This window comes from Zingiber officinale, chromosome 9B (assembly GCF_018446385.1).
Source record: "Zingiber officinale cultivar Zhangliang chromosome 9B, Zo_v1.1, whole genome shotgun sequence".
Lineage (NCBI taxonomy): Eukaryota > Viridiplantae > Streptophyta > Magnoliopsida > Zingiberales > Zingiberaceae > Zingiber > Zingiber officinale.
Window position 1 is genome coordinate 115849648 of NC_056003.1, and position 22276 is coordinate 115871923.

At 36.5% G+C, this 22276-nt stretch overlaps 1 protein-coding gene across 1 annotated transcript in view; it reads left to right on the plus strand.

Annotated features, from left to right (window-relative positions):
• The first annotated feature begins 372 nt into the window (after positions 1 to 372).
• Positions 373 to 22276, plus strand: part of LOC122025360 (cycloartenol synthase 2-like) — a 35908-nt gene continuing 14004 nt past the window's right edge. The window contains exon 1 of the mRNA XM_042584165.1: positions 373 to 679. Coding sequence (XP_042440099.1) covers positions 482 to 679 — 198 coding nt within the window. The 5' untranslated portion in view covers positions 373 to 481. The remainder of the gene's footprint in view (positions 680 to 22276) is intronic.

A 22276-nucleotide genomic window follows, 5' to 3' on the forward strand; every position in this document is an offset into this window, starting at 1 on the left:
AGAAATTATTTATTTATTTATTTATTTGGGTGTTTGAATGGTAGATCCTCACCGTTGGCAGTTGGAGATCGATCGACCTTCATTGCCGTTCAACACGAAGCACAAGACGTAGAGGCAAGATGAGTGAGAGGGAGAGATCGTCGGCGTCGATAGGTCGAACCGGAGCAGTCGGTTTGATCGGCCTATTTGATAAACTTAGTCTAATTAAGCACGAGATAAACATGAGGACGTTTCTTATTTTATTTGAAAATTTATACTGGTTATGATTATGAGATATAGAATTATTTTTATAATGTCATTATACCCCTCCAATTTTTCGACATTTCGTATTAATATGAAACTTAACGTTAGTTATAAAGAGTCCTTGAGCTTCACATGCTCGCCATCCCAGCCAAGAGCGAAGCGCACGGCAGCTTCAGAGCTTCTACACCCACCTTCTTCCACTCCGATACCCTTCGGTGAACTCCTTCTTCCACCCGACATGTGGAAGCTCAAGGTGGCGGAGGGCGGCAGCCCCTGGTTGCGCACGACCAACAATCACGTCGGCAGACAGGTGTGGGAGTTCGACCCCAGCCTCGGCACGCCCGAGGAAATCGAGGAGGTGGAGAGGGCGCGAGAAGCTTTCCGCAAGAGCCGGTTTGAGAAGAAACACAGCGCCGATCTGCTCATGCGGTTGCAGGTACGTAATGCAAACATATTCAGTTCCAAAAGCAGATGGATTTGCTATCGATCGAAATAGTTGGGTATTAACATCCAAGAATTAATCCAATCATTTGAAATGCCAATTTGGTTTTTGTCCCGAATCTAAAATTGTTAGCACGATGTAGATAAACGATAAAAGTTGCAGGAATTATTTTCTTATTCTTCAAGTGTATATATGTGAAAGTATTTTTTATTTTTTTAAAAAAAAATTGATGGCGTCCTTCTTCTTCACTTGCTCGGGCTTCTCCTCTCCCAATGCCTTTGGAGTTGAAGCTACAGCCGTCTCCTAGCTGGCCAAGATCCGGTGCCTATGAAGCAAAGCACATTAGTGAGGGCAAGCGTTCTAGCTGGTGTGGTCCCTCTAATGATCAAGTTAAGCTGAGATATGGGACTTATCTTTAGGGCTGAGAGAGAGAGAGAGAGAGAGAGAGAGAGAGAGAGAGAGAGAGAGAAAGAGCGTGCGCACGCTTAAGTAGAGAAGGGTAGTCTCCGTGTGGGAAAAAAAATTCATCATACTTGTCGTGTCTATTAGGAGGCAAAAGAGTCATCTAACTCCCACTATAAAAAAAAATATCTGTATAGGAATGATTTATTAGGAGCGATTTTAACACCATTCTTAAAAATCAAACAATAGAAACAGTTTGAACTAAATCATTTCTAATGTCTTACCTTTTTAGAACGATTTTGCAACCGCTAGCTCTTGTTGAATAGTTCTAACACCGATTTGAATAAATCACTGTTGAAACCACTCTTAATGATTCAACTATTAAAGCAATCTTGAAACTACTAATATTGGGTACATTTAGCAGTGGTTCTATGTTAAACGCTGCTACTAACTATTTCTATTGCTCTAATATCTAATAACAGTTATCAAATAATACATTTTTAGCAGTCATTCTTTAAACTTATTGAAGTTAAAATTGATCAATATTTTTTTAAAAAAATAACATTTAAAATGTACAATTTACTTAATATAATTTTATTTTGTACATCTCAAATTTAAATTTATTTATTTAATATAAATATTTATTAGTCAAACAAATTAACCTTTAAATAACTTATAAAATCTTCATTTTATTTATATCGGTTTCCATTCTTTTCTTATTTTTATTTTTGTTAAAGAAAATTTTTAATTTTATATAAATAAATTTTCTTTCTTTTCTTATATGTATTTTTTTTAAAATTTTTTCCTTAATATTTTTTTCCTAAACTGATAACTTTCATTCCCGGCATCGCACACAACCTCCACACCTTCATCTTCCTCTATCTTCTCTGAAATTCTAAATCTCATGTCAAAAATCTTTCCTCTTTTTCTATTCAACTCTGAACTTAAATCTCACGTCAAAAACTTTTCTTCTTCCTCTATTCAACTCCAAAATTCTAAATCTCACTCTGAAAAACCTTTCGATTCTATCCATCCTCCAATTCGCACTACTAGAATATAACTTTAATATTTTTTTTTATAAATATTTTATAATGACATTTATTAAAAATTATTTATTTTAAAATTAAAAAATAATATTAGATTATTTATGATTGGAATATTATTAAATATTATTATTATTTATATAGAACCATTATTTTAAAAATATATTAACCTTGCTATTTTTTCTCTTAAATTTTTGCTTTTATTAACCTCTAATAGCAAGTAAAGCTAATCTAAATTTTTTCCTTTCCAGCATCAACTAGAACCAAAGTCCTTTCCATAGATCATCTTAGTCTCATATTCCCATAGATAATCAAAATCATTTACTAAACATAACATTGTTGGATTTATTAAAAATAAATATATAGTAAAATAAAATTATTAATTAATTATTTAATAATTAACTAGCATATAAAATTATCTATCAGTAAGCGATTATAAATAAATAAATAAATAAATAAATATGTCTCTTAATCTTCTCCTAATTACTAAGAATAACAATATAACAAAAGAAACTATTGACTAGTTATTAAATAATTAACTAACACATAAAAATATTAATAGTTGTAGTCTAGTTGCTTAGGAGATTAGGTTCTAATTTAGGAGACTAGATTCGAAGATATCCATGGTGTGTAATAACGATTTAAAATCATTCTAACACTTAAAGAGTTTTAAAGTGATTTGAACCCCTCTTGAATATATAGCTATAGAAGTGGTTTGAAATCGTTGTTATATATATAACGTGTAAAATCGATTTCAAATCATACCTATAAAGTATAATATGAACGATTTTTTAATTTTTACCAATGGTTACGAAAACCGCTTCGATAGGATATAGGGACAGCGACAAGAGGAGCAGTTTTCAAATCATTGGTAAAAATATAGGAATAATTGAAAGTCACTCTTAAAAGTCAAAAAAAAAAAAAAAAAAAAATCGTTCCTATACAAATATTTTTTCTGTAATGTCTATGTATTGCAACTGATATGACCCCCTCTGATGATCAAGTCAAAGCCACGCATGAGAGAATGGGAGAGAGGCTTAAGTGGAGAAGAGTAGTTTCTATGCGTGAGAAAAAAAAATCCATCATACCTTCACTTACCAAGAGGGTCGTGCAAGGCAAAAGAGACGTCCGACTCATGCCTATTTGTTTTAGGGACCCATAATTTTAAAGAAAAAAACCTATTATATATATTAGTGTAAATTCACTAAATATACAATCCCTCGCACTTTAATACTTCTTACGACCTGATTGAAGAACTCTTTATCATTTCTTTCCCCCTTTTCCGTTCTTAAAAAGTGACAAAACACCTATTGGTAGAATCATTTTTTAATAGTTAAAAGATTCGATTTCTTTTCCCACTTACTTCTTTTGATTATTAATTTAGAATATTTTATTTTCAAAAGTAGGAGTAAATATCTCGACTTGCTTAATAGCTGAACACGAGATTTGGGTATGTTTTTTGAGATTTTAAATTTAAGAAAAAAAGTGTTTATGACTCTATTAATTCTGTAGACCATAACCCAACCAAAGAATATAAAGTGAGCTTTTTAAATGGAGTCTTTGTTATTTTCTCTACTTTATGATAATACTAGGAATTACATTAATGTATGGTAAGAAATCTTCCCTTAAGGTATGAATTTATATGCTTACTAAAAATGCCTCACAAAATTCTAACATAAGCAAAAGATATTCCTTTAAATTATTTGTTGAATTTTTAGGTTAACCATGCCTCCTAAGCACATATATGGGTTCAAACAAAAAAAGCTAAAGATTAAAAAAATAATTATAGAGATATCAATAAATACAGTTGCAAAAATATTTTTAGGTTAATATGAAACTAAAAGAATATGAATTCCCATTATAATTTAGGAACTTTTTTTATAAAAAAAACAAAGTAGACTCAGTCCCAAAAATTATTAGGATCGTCCCTGCTTATGTCCATTAGTCTTTATATAGCGGACGGAATGAAATCTCCACGTGGGTTGCCACATGAGCGAGATGACACCCATAGGCGGGTCGCATGAAGGATGGTAGGGCAGTTGGGATAACATCCATTGGATTGTACCTCTGACACTGTCGGGCCGTTGGCCATATGTCACATTTTGTTTGAGTTTTCGAAGGTTGTTGGGTCATTGGTTAGGTGTGAGCGAGTTGTCCGAGGTTGAGTCCGAGTAGTAGGTTGCTGCGATTGGGCTTCCTATGTTCGAATGGAAAATCGCTAGATGAATGCCAAGTGCTCGGAGAATAGACTCCAAGTGACCTTCCAGAGTCCGAAAGGGACAAAGTTAGATGAACGCTGAGTGCTCAGGAGTGCAATTCCCTAGTGACTTTTCCAAGTCTGAATGGAACGTTGTTGGATGAACTCCGAGCGCTCAAGAAAGAAGACTGGCGAGTTGGCAGTGCTCGGGAAAGGAGACTAACAAATTAGGAAGTGAGGTCAGGTGCTCGGGAGTAACTCCATATACCATCGCATGTCTCTCTTCCAAGTCAAACTAAGGAGTGGAAGTTAGATAGAAGAGTTGGGTCGAAGAGGATTAACTTAGCATAGATTCCTCTACATGAGGATCAAATAAGTAAGGCTAGGGAAGAAGGGGTTTCAAGACGTGTTGGGCTATGGAGAGGTAGTCAACATGGGCAGGAAACCCTGGATACCATCACATGTTCCTCTTGCAAGTCGGATTGAGGAGAAGAGTCGAATGAAGTCCGATTAAGTATGGGGCAATGATGACGACCATCCCAGTACTTGTTGGAGGTTGTGGTCGGAGAAGGTCCACTCGACATAGTTGGAGTATATGTTTAGGAGTTGCTGTAATCAAGCAGTATGGAGAGGTCGGGAGAAAGTGGAGCCCTTAGAGGGCGTTGACCCATGTAAAGGTGTAAAAGAGAGAGATGGCTCGGTTGAGTTTAGCCATGATGCATAATAGGTTCTCCCTTCAAGTCTGATTAATTGGTAGGAGGATACTGAGAATGAGTATTGATTGCCTTTGTAGGTAGAGAAATTATCTTAGTCAAATGGGCTCTTTCAAATACATCGAGGATAATGTCTAGAATACTATAAGTCCAATCAGCCTAGACCGAGGAGAGAAGTTTGATCCCTCGGTCATGGGAATAAGTAAGAATATTAAGAAGACTAGAAATTCGATCAATCCCAATTAGGGAGAGGAGCTTGATCCCACCATTGTAAGGACATAAGAATACCAAGAAGATCTAAAGTCTGATCAATCCTGAACGAGAATAATAATAAGAATACTAAGAAAAGTAGAAGCCCAATCCCACTTGGGGGTAATAATGAGAATACCCAGAAGACCAAAAACCAATCAGCTCGAACCAGGGAGAGGAACTCAATCCCTGGGCATATACGAATAGTTGAATGGCCAAAAGTCCAATTGGTTCGGAGATAACCCTAAGAATGCCAAAGAGACCAGAAGATCCATCCTGCTCGAGGATAATAATGTTGGTTGCTATCCGGAATATCGTACTGCTTCCCCTGTACAAAAAAATTGTACAAGTCCTGAACCATTCCTAACAACCTATTGTGTTCTTTAGAAATTATATTTGGAATCGCAAACAGAACTTAACATTATTGATTCCAAATTCAACTTATCTGTTCTTAGATGTTTAGACTTGGATAGCAAACGATGCTTAACATTATTAATCCAAATCTACCCATGTTACAAATTCAATTAAATATTAATTTTAGAGATCGGCTTCCAGGTTAAACATGGCGAGATACTAGGCCTTCTTGGATATAGGAGCAACCACCACTTCCTAGACAAAGCCTTTTAACGAAATTCAATATTTAATTTCCTTATAGTAACCCTAGGTTTAACCAAAAAGAACAATCGAATCACAAGTTCAAAAAACAAAAGAAACACATAATCGAAAACATAAATTCGATAGCCTAGATTCATTAGCCTCTTGTGTTTGGTATTTCAAAATCCATACAAAGAAAACTAGTATGATGCGGAATAAAACTACTAGTTATATCTTTTCTTTGTAAGCAACAACCTCTTGATCTTCTATTGTATTCCTCTTTCTTTTTTTTTTTGACGTCGTGTGGGCGATGATCTACCAAGAAGAAAACCATCAAAGCCCTCCTTGCTTCCAAGTTTCGGCCACCACCACAATGCTCCAAGGGATTCTAGAAAACAATGTCTCCTTCCTCTACTTCTTCACCTCCAAGCTACTGGCCACCAAGTGTTCCACAAAATAAGATGCTGCCGGCCACAATGAAGAAGAGAAGGAGAAGAGGTAGGGTCGGCTACCAAGGATGGAGGAGAGGAACAATAGAATAGGTTGTGTGTCTCATGAAGGCACCCTCTCCCCCTCTTTTATATTCCTTGGTGAATCCAAAAAAAGAAAGTTTTATAACAAAAATAAAACTTCCTTTAATTCCTCTTAATGGTCAGCCACCTCTTGTAAAACCAAACAAGGAAATATTTTAAACAAAAATTAAAATCTCTCTTTTATAAATCCCTTTTGTGGTTGGCTATAAAAGGAACGTTTTATAAATTAAAATCTCTCTCTTTTAAATCCTTATATGGATATCTATAAAAGATAAGAGATAAAAATAAAACTCCTTTTATATCATGGTTACAAAAAGAAAAGTTTTGTCAAAAATTAAAATCTTTCTTTCACATTATAGATAACTACAAATAAGGAAAGATATCTAATATATCTTTTAATCCTTTGTAGAAAATCTATAAAAGGAAAGATTTTAAAATTTAAAACTCTCTTTTAAAACCATGTGGATGAAACATAAAAGGAAAGATTTTATCAAAATTTTATTTTTAATAAAATCCCTCTTCCCTTTTCACACATGGTTGGCCCCTTGCTTGGGCACCAAGCAAGGCTTGGTCGGACCTAGCTCAAGCACCAAGCTTGGCTTGGTCGGCCCCTTGCTTGGGCTCCAAGCAAGGATAGGGGCCGACCCCTAGCATGGGCAAGAGGCTAGGCTTTGGGTGGATATAAGGCTATATATAAGAGGCTACAATAGAGACCGAGAGGAGGAATTGGTTATGGTCTCCCGATGAACTTGAGCTTCCCGTATTCACCCCAAAGACACAACTCAAATTCATCAATAATAACTCATACCACTAAAGAGCTATTATTGAATTACCGCATCAATCCCAAATTACATTTTGGGCTTCTTATCATGAGTGTATTAGTCTTCCTGTGTTCAAGATATCGAATGCCCACTAATTAAATGGGTTACTGGCAACTCACTTTAATTAATATCTAGTTCCAAGAGTTGTACCACTCAACTTCATTGTCATGTCGAACTAAGTCGACCTGCAGGGTTTACATGGCAATCCTTATGAGCTCCTCTTGGGGACATCATCAACCTATATTCCTAGGGCACAGTTTCCTTCTATAATCAACAACACACACTATAAATAATATTTTTCTCAACTTATCAGGCCTATTGATTTATCGAACTAAATCACACCCTTTGATAAATTAAAGAAATAAATATTAAGTATATGTGCTTGTTATTATATTAGGATAAAGAGTACACACTTCCATAATAACAGAGGTCTTGTTCTTTTATTTAGTCAGTACAAAAAGAAGTTACCTCAAATGGTCCTGCTCAATACACTTATAGTGTACTAGTGTAATTTTATAGTCAAGATAAACTAATACCAAATTACACTATGACTATTCCAATGATTTGTTCCTATTCATCTTAGTCGTGAGCTACTGTTTATAATTTATAAGGAACTGATAACATGATCTTCTATGTGTGACATCACACACCATGTTATCTACAATATAAATTACTTGAACAACTACACTTAGCATATAAATGTAGACATTTGACCAATGTGATTCTTTTATTTCAAAAATAAATGTTTACAAAAAGATAGGCTTTTAGTATACACTCTAACAATCTCTCACTTATACTAAAAGACTATGATGTCATAAATGCTGCCATACATCTTATTCTCATTTCTTCAACATGCCGATCAAAAGCTTTCGCCGGAAGGGCCTTAGTTAAAGGATCTGCCAGGTTATCTGTTGATACAATCTTGGCGACAACAACTTCTCCTCGATTCACGATGTCTCGTATCAGGTGGTACTTGTGCTCTATGTGTTTACTCTCCTTATGGGCTCGTGGTTCCTTCGAGTTTGCTATTACACCGCTATTATCACAATAAATTGTGATGATTTTGGGCAAACCAGGAATCACATCTAAGTCCATCAAGAAGTTCCTGAGCGATACAACTTCTTTAGCTGCCTCAAAGGCTGCCACATACTCAGCTTCCATGGTTGAGTCTAAAACGCATTTTTGCTTAACACTCCTCCATGAAATGGCTCCACCTCCTAAATTAAATATATAGCCTGATGTAGACTTACTATTGTCCCTATCTGATTGGAAGTCAGAATCCGTGTAACTCATAGGGAGCAAATCATCTGACTGGTAAAATAGTATATAATCTCTAGTCCTTCTCAGGTACTTTAATATATGCTTTACAGCAGTCCAATGTCCTTATCCAGGGTTATTTTGATATCTGCTAACCATGCTCACGGCAAAACAGATATCCGGTCTCGTATACAGCATAGCGTACATTAGGCTTCCGACAGCCGAAGCATAAGGAACTGTCTTCATGTCCTCATCTCCTTTAATGTCTTTGGAGATATCTCTTTAGATAAAGCTACTCCATGTCTAAAAGGTAGAAAACCTTTCTTGGAGTCTTGCATGCTAAAACGAGCAAGGACAATTGTACCCTTACTTCCGACAACACTTTGATATTGTTTCCAACTAACAAAATGTCATCTACGTATAATACAAGAAATACTACCACGTTTCCATCACACTTCTTGTATACACAAGACTCATCCGGACACTGAATAAATTCATACGACTTGATTACTTCATTAAATCGGATGTTCCAAGATCTTGAAGCTTGCTTCAGTCCATAAATGGATCGATTTAGCTTGCACACTAGATGCTCTTTTCCTTTTTCAACGAACCCCTCTGGTTGCTTCATATGAATGTTTTCTTCAAGACTTCCGTTAAGGAAAACTATCTTGACATCCAATTGCCAAACCTCATAATCCATATGAGCGACAATAGATAAGAGTATCCGGATAAACTTAAGAATGACTACCGATAAAAAGGTTTCCTCATAATCGATACCCTCTTTCTGAGTATACCCCTTCGCAACAAGCCTTTCTTTGAAGGTTTCCACCTTCCCGTCTGTCCCTTTTTTCCTTTTGTAGATCCACTTACATCCAATAGCTTTTACACTATTTGATGGTTCTACTAGCTCTCAGACTTTGTTAGAGTACATGGACTCTATTTCTGAATTCATTGCTTTTTGTCAAGATACTGCATCTTTATCTTGGAGTGTTTCGTCATATGTCCGGGGATCAGGTTCATGTTTATCAGGGATCAAGTCCGAAGACTCTCCCAAAAACATGAATCTTTCAGGATGCCTCACAACCCTCCCACTACGACGAGGCACTGTCTGTGGTTGTGTATCATTTGTGATACGTGTTGTAGTTTCTTGTGATATTTCATCTTGTACTGTTGGTACTAGACTAGACGTGTCCTCTCAAATTTCTTCTAGAACAATTTCACTCATGGGCTTGTGGTTCATTACATAATCTTCCTCTAAAAATTGAGCATTGGTGCTAACAATGATCTTCTGATTTTTAGGATTATAAAGCAAACCACCTTTCATTTCCTTAGGATATCCCACAAACATACAAACTTCTGTATGTGATTCCAACTTGTCAGTATCTCCCTTCAGCACATGTGCTGGGCTACCCCATATCCGAATATAACTCAGACTAGGCTTACGCCCATTCCATAATTCCATGGGAGTAGAGGGTATTGATTTAGAAAGTACCATATTCAGAATGTACATTGCTATTTCCAGAGCATATCCCCAAAATGAATTTGGTAATTCTGAATAACTCATTATTGATCTAACCATTTCTATAAGAGTCATATTCCTTCGTTCTACCACACCATTCTGTTGGGGTGTACCAGGTGCAGACAATTGGGATTGAATCCCATCCTCTGATAAGTAATTCCTAAACTCTCCAAAGAGGTATTCGCCACCACGATCAGACCGTAGTGTCTTGATACTTTTACCATGACGTTTCTCCACATCAGCCTTATACTCTTTGAACTTATCAAAGCATTCAGACTTGCGGCACATCAAGTAAATGTATCCATATCTCAAATAGTCGTCTATGAAAGAGATAAAATATTCGAAACCACCTCTTACCTGGATAGACATAGGACCACACAAATCAAAATGAACCAATTCTAACACATCTTTGGCTTTATACCCCTTGGCCTTAAAAGGTCTCTTGGTCATTTTACCTTCCAAGCAAGATTCACAAGTTGGAAAGTTTTCCAACACTAACGAACCTAAGAGTCCATCGGCTATTAGCTTTTGAATCCTACTTAAGTTAATATGACCAAGCCTCAGATGCCAAAGATATGTTTGGTTCATTTCCGAAGGTTCATTTCTCTTATTAGAATTAGAAGATGTGTTATTAATTTCCATTTGCTACTTTGTGGGAGAAATTGGATTTAAAGTATACAAATTGCTTACTAATGTACCAGAACAGATAATAACTCTATTCTTCTTGATAATTACTTTGTCATCAAAAGAAACAGAATATTCATCCACAAACAATTTAGAAACTGAAATTAAATTCTTTCTAAAAGTTAGTACATAAAGATAATTTCTTAAAACCAAAGTTCTATTCCTATCGAATGATAAGTAGATGTCTACCACTGCAACAGCCGCCACTTTTGTAGCATTTCCCATGTAGACGGTTATCTCTCCCTCAAATAGTCGCCGAGTTTCTTGGAACCCCTGCAATGTATTGCAGACATGATCAGTGGCTCCTGTATCTACACACCAGGTGCTGGTAAATAATACCGCTAAACATGTTTCAACTACTAGAGAATAAGATATACCTTTATTGTTCTCTCTCCTATGAGGATAGTCCACCTTCCAATGTCCAATCTACTTGCAAATAAAGCACTTGCCTTTCGGCTTCTTTGCTCCAGCTTTCGGTCCAGTACCTAGAGATCTATTCACCTTCTTTACTGAGCCAGCTTGTTTCTTATTCTTCTTCTTGCCTTTCGACTTAGAAGTAGAAATATTTTCAGCAAAGTGAATTTAAGAATTATGACAAAATAACCCTTCTGCTGCCTGAAGTTCTGTCAGTAGTTTTGCCAATGAATACATCCTCTTATTCATATTATAGTTCAGGCGGAACTGCTCAAAACTTTTGGGTAACATTTGGAGAATAATATCGACCTAGGTTTCCCCATCGATTTCAGCTCCAAGGATTTGTATCTCGTTCAAGTAAGTCATTATCTTTAGGATATGATCTCTTACGGGTGTCCCTTCTGACATAGTGGTTGTCATCAATTTTCTCATTGCCTCTTGCCTAGCAGCCTGACTCTGGTGTCCGAAAAGTTCCTTGAGATTGTTCATCATATCATAAGCAGTTGGTAAGTCCTGATACTGATGTTGCAACACATTTGACATTGAAGCCATAATGTAACACCACGCCATCTCATCTATTTTTACCCATTTCATATGATTCTCAATCTCCTCTTCACTAGAATCACTATTAGGCATATTAGGCCAGACCTCTAACAGTACAAACTTATAGCCTTCAGTAGTAAGAACAATGTCAAGGTTTCTTTTCCAATCTATGTAATTGAGACCAGTAAGTTTGTTCTCTTTCAGTATAATAGTCAGTGGGTTGAAAGACATCCTAAGAATCACAAAATAAACTTTTAGTCAAGACTCTAAATTTAGAATAATATTGATTCCTCAAACAATATTATTTAAATTTACCAACACCTCAAAACACCGTGAATTATGCATGCCACGTTAGTGTGGACGTATACAAATTCAACATTTGCAAGAGGAGATTTTACCCATTAATTTTATTATCTTGTCATCCTAATTTTATGACAAATAAAATTAATAGTTGGTATCCCTTTAGTCACATAAATAATAGCAGTGACTCTGTTGGGGAGTATACTATTAAATGTGTCTAAGTGCATACCATTACTTGATACTTAGTCCATTAAATAGAATTGTGCCCCTTCAGTTGGAGAAGATCACACGCTCCTAAATAATTTCCTATAACCATCCATAAAAGAAGTTTGATCTAGTGATCCGCAAACAAACTCATCCGTTGTGGAGGGAGGCACTCAGAGTCAACACGCAAGTTTGTTGCATCACTTACAAACCAGTAATGGAGATTGTGAAATTTATTTACTAATCCCTCTCCCACTTAGTTTTTTAAGATGAGGATTTTATCATGCAAGTACACATCACATGCACACACACATCACAGTAAATAAAAGTAATAAATATGGAAATTAATTTTCCAACTATTATAACTTCTTCTATCACTGTCCTCCGTGTGCTGTCAGCCCTAGGTTTCATGTCGTCGGGTCCATCGAGCTTCCTTTTCTGCTGTGCCTTTGGTGCTCCAATAGTACCACGTCTTGCAAGGATACGATATGTGACAAAAATAGAATTTTACATATATCAATCCTATATTCCTCAAGGGAATGTACATGAAGTCTAGATCAAACAAAAAAATATAAAATCCTAGGGCTAATACAGCTCTTATTGTATTTAATAAATACAATTATGCACACACAATAAAATACCCTTGACATGTACAAGGGTCAAATCACACATAATCACATTAAGCCAAAATAGTTGAAGTCTACAACCACAGAGTTAACATATCCTACTATTATCCTGCCTAAAATATATATGACATGTGCATAATTAAACTGAAAACCAAACACACAGAGGCAAACCCTAGCTCTGATACAAATTGTTGGTTGCTATCCGGAATATCGTACTGGTTCCCCTGTACAAAAATTTTGTACAAGTCCTGAACCATTCCTAACAACCTATTATGTTCTTTAGAAATTAAATTTGGAATCGTAAACAGAACTTAACATTATTGATTCCAAATTCAACTTATATGTTCTTAGAGGTTTAGACTTGGATCACAAACGATGCTTAATATTATTAATCCAAATCCACCCATGTTACAAATTCAATTAAATATTAATTTCAGAGATCGGCTTCCAGGTTAAACATGGAGAGACACTAGGCCTTCTTGGATATGGGAGCAATCACCACTTCCTAGACAAAGTCTTTCAACGAAATTCAATATTTAATTTCCTTATAGTAACCCTAGGTTTAACTAAAAAGAACAATCGAATCACAAGTTTAAAAAACAAAAGAAACACAGAATGGAAAACATAAATTCGATATCCTAGATTCATTAGCCTCTTGTGTTTGGTATTTCAAAATCCATACAAAGAAAACTAGCATGATGCGGAATAAAACTACTAGTTATACCTTTCTTTGTAAGCAACAACCTCTTGATCTTATATTATATTCCTCTTCTTTTTTTGGACGTCGTGTGGTCGACGATCTACCAAGAAGAAAACCATCAAAGCCCTCCTTGCTTCCAAGTTTCGGCCACCACCACAATGCTCCAAGGGATGATAGAAAACAATGTCTCCTTCCTCTACTTCTTCACCTCCAAGCTACTGGCCACCAAGTGCTCCACAAAAGAAGATGCCGCCGGCCACAATGAAGAAGAAAAGGAGAAGAGGTAGGGTCGGCCACCAAGGATGGAGGAGAGGAACAATAGAATAGGTTGTGTGTCTCATGAAGGCACCCTCTCCCCCTCTTTTATATTCCTTGGTGAATCCAAAAAAGGAAAGTTTTATAACAAAAATAAAACTTCCTTTAATTCCTCTTAATGGTCGGCCACCTCTTGTAAAACCAAACAAGGAAAGATTTTAAATAAAAATTAAAATCTCTCTTTTATAAATTCCTTTTGTGGTTGGTTATAAAAGGAACATTTTATAAATTAAAATCTCTCTATTTTAAATCCTTATATGGATATCTATAAAAGATAAGAGAAAAAAATAAAACTCCTTTTATATCATGGTTACAAAAAGAAAAGTTTTGTCAAAAATTAAAATCTTTCTTTCACATTATAGATAACTACAAATAAGGAAAGATATCTAATATATCTTTTAATCCTTTGTAGAAAATCTATAAAAGGAAAGATTTTAAAATCATGTGGATGAAACATAAAAGGAAAGATTTTATCAAAGTTTTTTTTTTTAATAAAATCCCTCTTCCCTTTTCACACTTGGTCGGCTCCTTGCTTGGGCACCAAGCAAGGCTTGGCCGACCCTAGCTCAAGCACCAAGCTTGGCTTGGTCGGCCCCTTGCTTGGGCTCCAAGCAAGAATAGGGGCTGACCCCTAGCATGGGCTAAGAGGCTAGGCTTTGGATGAATATAAGGCTATATATAAGAGGCTACAATAGGGACCGAGAGGAGGAGTTGGTTATGGTCTCCTGATGAACTTAAGCTTCCCGTGTTCACCCCAAACACCCAACTCAAGTTCATCAATAATAACTCATACCACTAAAGAGCTATTATTGAACTACCGCACCAATCCTAAATTACATTTTGGGCTCTTTCTTATCATGAGTGTGTTAGTCTCCCTGTGTTTAAGATATTGAATGTCCACTAATTAAATGAGTTACTGACAACTCACTTTAATTAATATCTAGTCCAAGAGTAGTACCACTCAACTTCATTGTCATGTTGAACTAAATTAACCTGCAGGGTTTACATGACAATCCTTATGAGCTCCTCTTGGGGACATCATCAACCTAGATTCCTAGGACACAGTTTTCTTTTATAATCAACAACACACACTATAAATAATATTATTTCCCAACTTATCGGAACTATTGATTTATCGAACTAAATCGCACCCTTTGATAAATTAAAGAAATAAATATTAAGTATATGTGCTTATTATTATATTAGGATTAAGAGCACACACTTCCATAATAACAGAGGTTTTGTTCTTTTATTTAGTCAGTACAAAAAGAAGCTACCTCAAATGATCTCAATACACTTATAGTGTACTAGTGTAATTTTATAGTCAAGATAAACTAAAACTAAATTACACTACGACTATTCCAATGGTTTGTTCCTATTCATCTTAGTCATGAGCTACTGTTTATAATTTATAAGGAACTGATAACATAATCTTCTGTGTGTAACACCACACACCATGTTATCTACAATATAAATTACTTGAACAACTATAATTAGTATATAAATGTAGACATTTGGCTAATGTGATTCTTTTATTTCAAAAATAAATATTTATAAAAATCTAGACTTTTAGTATACACTCTAACAAATAAGAATACCAAGAAGGTCAGTTCTATGTCATATTATTGCTCACATTGATCCCTCCCTATCTAGGGAGAGGTGCTTAATCCCATAGACCATGAGGATGGGAGCTAAAGTAGAGACAATCCAAATAATTAAACCAAGCTCTGTGAGAGATTGGGAGAACACTAAGCAGTGAGGCTGAGATGTATGGGGCCATTAAACGAGCTGAGACTGTGTAGTAAAGACTGATTAACTAACTCAGGCTTGTTCGGTAAAATAACTCCGTCAGAGCCATGTGGCTAAGAGGAAAAATTGAATTGAGGCCATGCGGCCACTGAACTGCTAAATGCTAAGGAACAGAGTTAGGTTGTGCGACCTAGCTTGAGACCGTGTGGCCTAAGGAATAAAGCTAAGACCCTGAGGCCATGAAGCAACATAGCACAATGGGGGTCCTATGACCTAGGTGGAATAACAAAAACAAAGTTGTATGGTCATGATAGTCACCATGTGGATAAGCTAAGAGAATGAAATAAGGCAACGTGACTAGGCCTGAGACTGTGAGTTGAGGTCATGTGGCCAAGCTGGAGGATTGACATAAGGCCATGTAGCTGCTGAATAACTGAATGCTTAGCAAGAGACGTCAGATTGTCTGGCTGTGACTAAGATAGATAAATGAAGGGCTAGGGCTATGACGATTAAGTAGGAAAACATAATTTGGTCAAGCAACCTAGATCAAGAACTAAAGTTAGGTCGTGGTAGGCTGAAGCACTGAGAGTCGTGGCTAGGCTATAGAGGCTGAGGTTGTGCGACCAATGAGCAACATAATAGAATTTGGATTGTGCTACAGAGTTAAGGTTGGGTGGCCTTAAAGCAGTAAAAAGAGAATAAGATAGCAAGGATGTAAAACAATCAAAAGACAAAATCATATTGTTATTGTAAGTACCCTAGGTTAGCTTTGATGTGGTCAACCGAGTTAAGTTAGGTCATGCAGATTTGATGCCTTGTGTCTAAGTGTAAAGGGACTTAGGAACGTAAGAAGTTGAGCGAAAGACGCAACAAGCGAGAAGGATGACACGAGAAGGGAGTTTATGGGTTCGGTGCATCTGAGGGATGAGGAGCTGCGGAAGAGTATATTGTAAGTATCCTAGGTGAGTTTTGATTTGATCAACCGAGTTAAGTTAGACTCTGCTGTTTGATGCCTTGTGTCTAAGTGTGTAGAAACTTAAGAATACGAGAAGTCAAGTTGAAGATGTAGCGAGCGAGAAAGATGACACGGGAAGCGAGTCGACGGGCTCAGTGCATCCGAGGGATGAAAAGTTATGGAAGAGTACATCGGCAGACGAAAAGGACCTGCTCGATACTTTTGAGGGACAAGAAACCGAGAGGAAGACTACTCGAGGAGAAGGCTAGAGTTGAGCTCAGATGAGCTCAACTTTGGATGGTCGGAGAATCATCCAAGGTCAACTCTGAGATGACCGTGTTTAGGTGCCCGGACTCCAAGCGCCCGGACTAGGTCCAAGATCCTAGAATGTACTACCACATCAGTGAGCTATTGTCGAAGAGGATTAGAATAAAGTCTACATCAGCAAACTCTAGGTGCCCAGATCGGGTCCAGGCACCCAAGAACCGATAAATCATTGATGAAGAGTCATTGCAGAGTAGATCAAGTCGACCACGTCCAAGCGCTTGGACCGAGTCCAGGAGCTCGGAATGTGCCACGTCAGTAAACAACTAGTTGCAACTAGTAAGCTACAAATAGAGCTCTGGTTCTCGAAGTTCAAAATAACATACTTATACTTTCAGTTCATTAATTATGTTTTGTCATTCTGCGCTTTCAACGATTTTAAGAGGCTACTCCGTATTTGTCAAAATGAGATCATTTAGTGGAGCTCTGCATCACCTTGGATTAGCAACCTCTTCGGTTCAAACCAAGTAAATTCTGCCTCGTTTCTTTAATTTTATACATTCATTTTATTTACATGAACGAGTGTTTCTCCTTGCTAAGTTTAGAAGCAAGAAAAATTTTTAACCTTAATTGTGGGCTATTCACCCGCCTCCTAGCTAGCCTACTAGATCTTACATACACTGGTGGATGAGAAGGATGTACCCAATGCACCCAAGGGATGAGAAGTCGGGGAGAAAACTTGCTCGAGGGGAAGGACAGAGTTAAGTTCAGATGAGCTCAACTCTAAACAGTTGGAGTATCACCCAAGCGAGCGGATGGAAGAATGGTCAACTTCTGAGATGACCATTCTAGACTCATGGATCTATTCCAGCTCTCGGATTCTAAGCGCATGGATTCATTCCAGGCACCCTGAATGGGCGACCATGTCAGTAGAGCCATTGTCAAAGTGGATTAGCACGGAGTCCATATTAGCATACTCCAGGTGCCCAGATCCCTTCTAGGCACCTAGGAAGCCCAGGATCATTAGAGAGACCCGTTGCCAAGTGGATCGACTCAACCGAGTCTAGGCGCTTGGATTGCTTCTAGACGCCTGGGAAGTGTCACATCAACAAACTGTTATTTCAACAAGTATGCTATAAATATAGGCATTGTCCTCTAAGTTAATAAAACACTCAATAATCATTTTTCTAATTTTCTTTTGAGCTTCCAAAGTTTATAAGAGGCTACTCCACCTTCACAAAGAAGATTTTAGTTAAGCTTTTATTGTCTTATATTAACAACCACCTACATTGTAAGCAAGTATCTGTCTCTTATTTCTTTTATGCTTTCTATTTCTGTTTAATTAGGTGTTTCATTGCTAGTTAGTTAGTAAGAGAAGTGTTAATTTTTAATTATATGTTATTTACCCATCTAGCCGGTCCACCAGATTTGAAAGAAGATGAAGACTTTACATTCAAGGTATCAATTCTTCATACTACTACTATCTTTGCATTCAGAAAGCTATATTGTGCAGTTTTACGGCCGAGGAGCTCGAGGAGGAGTGTGATGCGCTCAGGACTTCCAGATTAGCCGTCATCCTTTATAGAGTTGGATTAGATCATTATCTGGATAAACTCTTATCTAGATGAAGCTTTATCTCTATCCACATCATCTAACTTATCATTATCCTCATCCAAATTATAAAGATGAATAATATCTTTTACCACATCATCTTCTATGTCAGCATTTCATAACTCAGCAATTTGGACCGAACCCATTCGGTCTACCAAATCACCGGTTTGTCTATTGAACCGATTTGGTTCCAATTCGACCCGAGTCAAGTCTAGTTCACTCATTTGCATTTGTCTGCTCTTTATTTTACTTCAAGCTTTAGATTCCTGTAAAACAAGCATACAAATACAAACAAACAACCTAACCTATATATGTAAGTCTACCTGACCTATTAGGCTTTCCTTTTGCTTGGAGGTCCCTCCTCCAAATCTATCACCTAAGGGTCAATCTCTTGGAATCAAGCTACACTCCTATAAGTCTACCTAACCTACTAAACTTACATTTTACTTAGAAGAAAGGAATATCAAGGACAATTGTCCAAAATTGAAAACAAAATAAAAAGAAAAAGACAAAGAGTCAAGATAGTTAAAGCACAAGAACCTCAAAGCGATGTGGAGCAAATTGTCTTCATTTGAGTCTGAGACAGAAGAATATGTCAGTCTAGCACTAATGGCTAGCTACCAAAAGGAAGACGATGAAACTACTTCAGAAGAGAGCATCGATGTAGGAGAGTATTAAACTATGAGTTACGTTTCTTACCTTCTGACCAATTGTATGAAGCTATTAAATTGCTAAGTAGATTATTATATAAAACTAGGACCAAGTATATAAAATGAAAGAAAGACCATGCATGCTTAAAGAAAGAATTTAATAAAGTTATAACTGGAAATATAAAATTAAATGAACAAATAGAAAATTAAAATCAGAAAAAGATTCTATAGGTTCAAATTCATTAGCTCCAAAAAGAAATATTAGATATTATGAAAGATTTAATTGGCATTTTAGTAATCATAGGGGTTAAATTATAAAAATTTCAAGAAATAATATTCTAAAAAAATATTTAATTAATCTACTAGGCAATAATTTATTTTGTATTGCTAAATTTGTTCTAACTTATTAAATTTTTTAATTGCTAGAAAGTTAGTATTTACTTGGAAATAATTTTTCACAAGCATTCTGTCTGATTTTAATTCATTTCAAATTTTTTTATGATAAAAAAAAATGTTATCTATTAGTATAAATATTTTTAAAATTTTTAATCAATATATAATTTTTTATAAATTCTTTACCCAAAAATGAATTTTAATATTAATTTTTTAAAAAAAATAAATTTTGGAAAACTTGATTTTTTTTTTTTTTTTTTTTTTGTAGATAACCATTGTATTTTGAATGTTTAGAAAAATTAGCAACATTTTTACAAGTCAAAATATATTTTTAAGCATCTTATTTCAAAATGCATATTTCTGTATAAAAATAATTATTTTGGTTAAAATAAAAATAGTTTTCTTGTGAAAATTCTTTAATGGTCTAAATAGTTCTGTTTGATATTGAATAAAATTTTGAGGATATTTCAAAACTTAAAAATTATTTTTAAATTATTTTTTCAAAAATGAGGTTTAATTCTTAGAAATTATTTTCTGTGCAAAATAATTTTGGTAAAAAGACATAACCTTGGATTATCTATGTACAATCTCGAGAAAATTTTTAAGTTTTTTTTTTATCATTTTCATCATATTTTTTCCTTATTTTTCGATGTGATCAAAGAGGGGAAAATTATAGGGGTTAAGTTAAGGGGAAGTTTACAAGTTTCTTTCTTGTAAACATCTACACTTATAATTTTCTTTCTTATACTTAGTTGCAATATTTAATGTTATTATTTTTGAAATTATTTATTTATTTTACCCTAAACTTAATTTGGGTTGATGCACATAAAAAATGGGGAATATTGTAAATACTCTGGATTAGTTTTGATATGGTCAACCAAATTAAATTAAGTCTTGCTGATTTGATGCATTGTGTCTAAGTATGCACGGACTTAGGAACATAAAAAGTCAAGCAGATGACGCCGTGAGTGAGAAGATGATACTGAAAGAGAGTTGAAGGGCTCGGTACATCCGAGGGATGAGAAGCTATGAAAAAGTACACTGAGAGACGAGAAGAGCGCGCACGACACACCCGGGGATGAGAAGCTGAGGAAATATCCTATTTGAGGAGAACGCTAAAGTTGGGTTAGGGTGAGCTTAACTTTGGGTGACCAGAGCATCACCCAAGCAAGCGGATGTAAGAATGGTCAACTTCTGAGTTGACCATTCCAAGCGCTCGGATCTATTTTAGGCGCCCAGATTCCAAGCACTTGGATTCATTCCAAGCACCTTGAATGGGTAGCCACGTTAGCAGAGCTGTTGTCAAACCAGATCAGTATGGAGTCTACGTCAGTAGATTCCAGGTGCCCGGATCCCTTCTAGGAGCTTGGGAAGGTCAGGACTGTTAGAGAGATCCGTTGACATGTGTATCAACTCAACTGAATTTGGGCTCCCGGATTGCTTCAAGGCGCCCAGGAAGTGCCACGTCAGCAAATAGTCATTTCAACCACTAGGCTATAAATGGATGCCTTGTCCTCTAAGTTAATAACACACTCGGTAATCAGTTTCTGATTTGTTTTTGAGCTTCCAAAGTTTGTAAGAGGCTACTCTGTTTTCACGAAGAAGATTTTAGTTGAGCTTTCATTATCTTGGATTAACAACCACGTAGGTTGCAACAAGTAACCCTTTGCCTCTTATTTCTTTTATGTCTTCTATTTATGTTTAATTAGATGTGTCTTTGCTAGTTAGTTAGCAAGAGAAGTGTTAATTTTTAACTGCAGGCTATTCACTCCCTCTAGTTTATTCACCCATCCAACAGTTGTAATAAAAAAGTAAGAATGAAAATGTAGAGGTTCAGTTGCTGAGTATCTATACAGAAGTTGGACTGCTGAGTGCAGAGGTTAGGTTTCCAAGTACCTCCACCGGATTGTTGAGTGCAGGAGTCGGTTTGCCAAGTGCATAAGTCGGGCTAAAGAGTCTAAAGGTCCAGTTGTCGAGTGCAGGGGTTGGGTGGCTGAGTACCTACATCAGATTATTGAGCGTAGGGGTCGGGTGGTCGAGTACTTACATAGAGGTCTAATTCCAAGTCCTCCATGGTAGTTGGGTTGCCAAGTATCTACATGGTGATTGGGTGGCTGAGTACCTACATTAGATTATTGAGCGTAGGGGTTGGGTGGTCGAGTACTTACATAGAGGTCTAATTCCAAGTCCTCCATGGTGGTTGGGTTGCCAAGTATCTACATGGTGATCGGGTGGCCGATCTGGATCCCTGAATGCACCTTGAGGCCAAGTGGCGTAGTTGAGTCAAGAAGTTGGCAACTTTACTTGGGTAGTCCTTAAGCAAGAAGCTATGGATGCATCCCCTTAAACAGTTGTAGCTAAGGTTGAGGCTAAGCGGCCATTGAATGACCGAGCATTGAACAATAGTGTTTGATCGTGTGGACAAGGATAAAGTAATGAGAGTTGAGGTCGTGCGACATAGCTAAATGACTGAGGTGGGGTCGTGTGGCCGAGCTTGATGAATGAAGTGCTGAGGCCAGGTAGCCTAGCTAAAAGAATGAGATATGAGGTCATGCTGTCAATTTGAAGCAAGATCATTTGGCTAAAGCTGAGGGCAAGGACATGTGACCAATGCATACCCAACTATAAAATTTGTGAGAGATGACTCTATCCACGGTCAATGGTAGAGAGAGAGAAGGCTCGATCCTTGTTGAATGATAGGGAGAGGTGGATCGATCCCAGTTAGGCGGTCGGGAGAGATGATTGAATCCTGGCCATAAGGCCATGAGGTTCAGAAAAAATAATTGCCTTGTCTCCCCTTCCCATTAATTAAACGATAGAAGAAAAATATCATTTTGAATTGAAAAAATAAAATG